Source organism: Ipomoea triloba, chromosome 10, assembly GCF_003576645.1.
Source record: "Ipomoea triloba cultivar NCNSP0323 chromosome 10, ASM357664v1".
NCBI lineage: Eukaryota > Viridiplantae > Streptophyta > Magnoliopsida > Solanales > Convolvulaceae > Ipomoea > Ipomoea triloba.
The window spans coordinates 9,082,513-9,087,256 of NC_044925.1; the positions used below are offsets into that span (position 1 = coordinate 9,082,513).

Here is a 4,744-nt window from a genome sequence, read left to right on the forward strand (position 1 = left end):
CATAATTCAGAAGTGATAACATTGGTCTTATTTATTTAAGACATAAGGAATAAGGTACTTTTGGATTTTACCTTATTATTATGGTTCGAATTCTTATTAACTGTGATACATGGAAGGGAGCAGGATGCTATGTCAAGCCTATAACTGCCATTATTCAGTTAGTAAAGTTCGATGGGGTTCTGACTTCTACATTTTCATATTAAGTGAGCTCAAATTAATGATTGAAAATGTAAAGTCACACTTATATGAATCAAGTGGGAGAATGTTAGAAATAATTTATTCCTAACATTGATTCATATAATAAAGGTGTCATGCTTATATGAATCAAGTGGGAGACTGTTAGAAATAATTATTTCCTAATATTGATTTATATAATAAAGGTTGTAATTCCATAAGGGACTCATGTTGATGATTAGTGATGTATAAAGGCAGAATTATTGGGTGAAATTCACTCCCTCTCATTCTGTTAAAATTTAAGTTTATAAGGGTTAAAAGATGTATAATGGAAAAAGGATATGGGTTCTCCCAAAATGAGGTTTCATATTCCTAAAGGGATTTCTATTCCTGAAAGGAGGTTTCCCATCTGTTTGAAAGAGGGTTTCTCATCACATCTATAAATACCCAAGAAAACTCTAGGGATCATATGGTTTTCCAATCATAGGTTTCTAGTCTATGAGTTTTCTAGTCTCCATATCATCAGGAGGTGATTAAGGCATATAGATCAGAGATGTGAATCATTCTTGATTATTCAAGTTAGAGATCATATGGAATCAAGTAAGTCTTTATCCTTATTCTTGTTTTAATTAAAGATCCATGATAATGAACATTGTTTAGTTGATTGATTTGATTTACATGCGACTCATTGTTAACTGTGCTTCCGCATTCAAGTTATAAGTGCATAACGGTCTTAATTAACATATACTACCAAAAATATGTAATATTTAATTTGGTAATATAATTTTGCTATTATCAATATAAAGTATTTACAAAATATAATATAATACGTGATACTACAAAAAAGAAATCTAATATTTAATTGGTAGTAATATTTCTTGTCAAAATTACACTTGCACCACATCAGTCGTCATTAATTTATGTTAGGAAGCCCTCATAACTAGATTCTGATGATACCAATAAAAGGAAGTTAGACCCCTCATTTTTGCCTTATTATATCATATGTTAGCATAGAACGAGAACATGGTCGAATCATTGTAATTCTCTAGATCCCGTGCTCTTAATTTCATATATCTCAACAATGACTAGCTATGTGTCTGAAAGAGTAGTTTTAGCGGTGGTGTGGAAGGTGGTAAAACGGAGATGAAATCCCTGAGTGTCGTGTTATCGACAGATGGCATATTGGAGAGTTTACACAAGCTACACTTAACTACTAAGACAATTTGAAAACAAGGTAATAACAAGGCATTGGTAAGGGAAGAGATTCAATTAAACTAAAACACGAGTAGGGTAAACGGATTGGATTGGGGTCACTCAACTCTTGCACTCAACGGACTATGGTAGAAGTCAAAATGACAATTGATCTACCTAAGGAAACTATACGCACTACACCGAGTGGCGTCACCACTACTATAGAAATCACATACAACGTCGGCTAATTAACGTCGGCTAAATAATTAGCCGACGTTATATGTTATTTAAAAAATTAAAAATAAAAAAAAACCCTTTAACATCGGTTATTAGGTAATAACCGACGTTAAAGGTTTGAACCTAAAACTATTACGCGATACGACGTCTGCTAGGTGTTTAGCCGACGTCGTATCGCAAACTCACACCGGCCGACCCTTGATACGACGTCGGCTAGGACATTAGCCGACGTCGTATCACGAATGCACTCAGCCCACCGTGCAATACGACGTCGGCTAGGACTTTAGTCGACGTCGTATTGCGCCGTATTATATATAATGGACCTACAACGTCGGTTATTATAAATAACCGACGTCGTAGGGTGTGTAATAAAGCCATTTGATCCACAACAACCTAAAAATTGCATCATGTTAATAACAGAGTTCAAATCCCCAAAATCAAATCGGCTTATTTTGAACTCGCCACATACTATGCCGCTGCCGCAACACACCGACGCCGCCGCCGCATCACACCTACGCCGCCGCCGAATTACACCTACGCCGCCGCTGCAGCACACATACGTCTTCTTCCCACACGCCGCCGCACGTCATCACCACTCCTCTCCTCGACGCTTGCCGCACGCCGTCCAGCCACCGCCTTCTCGGATCTTCTACGCTCGCTGCGAAGCCGCGGCCCAGCGCCGTCAAGCGCCGCAGCCCGTCGCGCCGTCCACATCTGACGCCTCTAGCCCCATCGCTATCCAGCCCTCCAGCCGCGCCGTCGCCGTCCAGGTAATATTTCAATTTTTTTTGTTTTTAATTTCATTTACTTTATTTGTTATATATATTAGGAATTTTTGTTATTTGTTATATATTTCGTGCTTGTATTTCACGGATCCAAATCCAGCACAAGGGAAAAGCATATATGTTATCTCAAATTCCTAAGATGTGATTAAAGAGCTCAGATACTTGTAAATGAATGATTTTTTCCTTGTGTTCTAGCTCATTTGGTTGGGCAAGCTTGCTCTTGAGCCAACAACTTATTTCTGATTAAATACTTGTTTATACTAACTAGCTTAGAGGTAATATGCAAAGTTCTACAAATTTGTTGCCCTTACTTATCCTTTAAATTTCTGGTGTTAATACTAGTGATGTATGTTCTATTATATTCAAATAATATGCTGGTTGATTTTATATACTGGTAGGTAATTAAATTTTATCTCTGGACATTCATTTAGCATACCTTGAGAGTGTGAATGTGTCATATTACTGATTTAGGTGCTTTAGTGAGAAGCTTATTTACAGGTATTTACCCATGAAATTTCTTGTTTCTATTAGGCTGTTAGAGTATTTGCTAAATTCATAACCTTCCTACTCATTAAAACACAGGAACAAGGACGAGATATAAGTCTCTTCTATGACTTTCCAAAGAGTGGAAACTTGTGGAAACTTCAAAGAGTGGAAACTTGTGGTGAACGAAATTGTCCGATTCACAAAGGTGGATTTTACCTCATTGGTTGTTAGGCCATTGCGGTATTGTGCTATGTTTGATTTTAGGCAATTAAATGTACAGAATAGGCCGAGTAGGTTTTAGGCAATTAAATGTACAGAATATCATGCTCTATGCTATTTGTAGTGGTTTATTTATTTCAATGATGATGTGAATTTCTTTTGAAACAAGTTTCTTGGTATTGGCAATTGTGAGACTTGACTACTAGTCCACTACTCTAAAACTATAATAATTTGGGAATTTGATTGCTGATTTTTTGATATATGTGGTTACACAGCTCTAGAATATGAGATTTTAACTACAATTTATGTTGTCTGTATATAATGGAGAGGAGGTGCCCTTTTAAGCACAATAAGAAATCCAGGTTAGTGATTCTTCCTTTAGCTTTTGATTTTTCTACAGTTTTGACTTGTGGTAGTTGTCAAACTGAATCTTTTGGTTGCCCGGGTTCCCAGTTTGGTGCGAATCTTATAAGATTGTGTTTCTATATTTATTATTTTGAATAGCACTATGAATGATTTGGGGATTAAAGTTTTTCATTGTCTCTGCTAATTTTTAGTATTTTTTTAGGTGGGTTTGCAATCAAGAGAAAGGATTGTGGTGGAAAATTTGCAAAGAGAATTCAATGTGCTGCATAGCCACTGGAACTCAGGTAAAGGGTGAAATGTCATTTGCATACAGACCTTCACATGTAGATGCAACTTATGACTTCAAATATGGAGTAAGATCAGTAAAGGTAATGCCATACAAAACTGAATAAGTATTAACCTTTGGAGCTTAACAATATCTTTATACATTTAATCAATAAATGTTGAAACTGTTTCTTGGTTGTTTTATGCATAATGACTGTATAGGGTGGTGGCAGATCTTCAGCAAGAGAAACCATTGGAAGAGTTGCTGCTGGAGCAGTTGCAAAGAAAATTCTCAAACAGTACTGTGGAACTGAGGTGGGTTACTCTCTCCTTCAAGGTTCCTGGAATACCTTCAGGCTTCAACTATAAGCATATGCTCTTATTATTACCTTGGTTTGATATATATATAGATGTAGACTCCATTCTGTGTTGGTGAAATTTAATCTTATAAGCATGTGAATTAAGAGCTCATATCTATATTTCCACAGATTGTGAGATTTATTGCTTTTATTAATTTTGATATTATAAATATTGTGAGATTTATTGCTTTTATTAATTTTGATATTATAAATATTGTGAGATTTATTGCTTTTATTAATTTTGATATTATAAATATAAATTGTACAGATTTTGAATGTGATTGTGATAGCTATATATATTTGAGCAGGTTTTGGGTGTAAATAGAAAAATAAAATGAATATTTAAAAAAAATTACCCTACAACGTCGGCTAGTCTTATTAGCCGACGTTGTAGGGTAATTTTTTTGTTTTTAAATTACCTACAATGTCGGCTATTTGTAAATAGTCGACGTTGTAGGGTATGTTTTCAAATTACCTACAACGTCGGCTATTTGTAAAGAGCCGACGTTGTAGGGTATTTTAGTAGTTTTCAAATTACCTACAACGTCGGCTATTTGTAAATAGCCGACGTTGTAGGGTATTTTATTTATTTTCAAATTACCTACAACGTCGGCTATTTGTAAATAGCCGACGTTGTAGGGTATTTTAGTAGTTTTCAAATTA

General features: G+C 35.4%; 1 protein-coding gene across 3 annotated transcripts; it reads left to right on the forward strand.

Moving 5' to 3' along the window:
- The first annotated feature begins 1,998 nt into the window (after positions 1 to 1,998).
- On the forward strand, positions 1,999 to 4,254 carry LOC116031807 (chorismate synthase 2, chloroplastic-like). Of its 3 annotated transcripts, none has more exons than XR_004100668.1 (3): positions 1,999 to 2,372; positions 2,970 to 3,826; positions 3,945 to 4,254. XR_004100668.1 is itself a non-coding variant. In XM_031274117.1 (2 exons), the coding sequence occupies exons 1-2, from the start codon at positions 3,716 to 3,718 to the stop codon at positions 4,089 to 4,091; spliced, it is 258 nt and encodes an 85-aa protein (XP_031129977.1). In that variant the 5' UTR covers positions 2,379 to 3,715; the 3' UTR covers positions 4,092 to 4,254. The 3 variants fall into 3 exon arrangements, 1 of the variants encoding a protein (XP_031129977.1); XR_004100667.1 differs by having other exon boundaries at positions 2,006 to 2,372; positions 3,661 to 3,826; XM_031274117.1 differs by lacking the exon at positions 1,999 to 2,372 and having other exon boundaries at positions 2,379 to 3,826.
- Positions 4,255 to 4,744: the final 490 nt, after the last annotated feature.

Coding starts and splice junctions, on each gene's coding strand:
- LOC116031807 (XM_031274117.1), top strand. CDS start 3,716: ATGTGCTGCATAGCCACTGGAACTCAGGTAAAGGGTGAAATGTCATTT. Junction 3,827..3,944: donor ATGGAGTAAGATCAGTAAAG/GTAATGCCATAC, acceptor ATGACTGTATAG/GGTGGTGGCAGATCTTCAGC.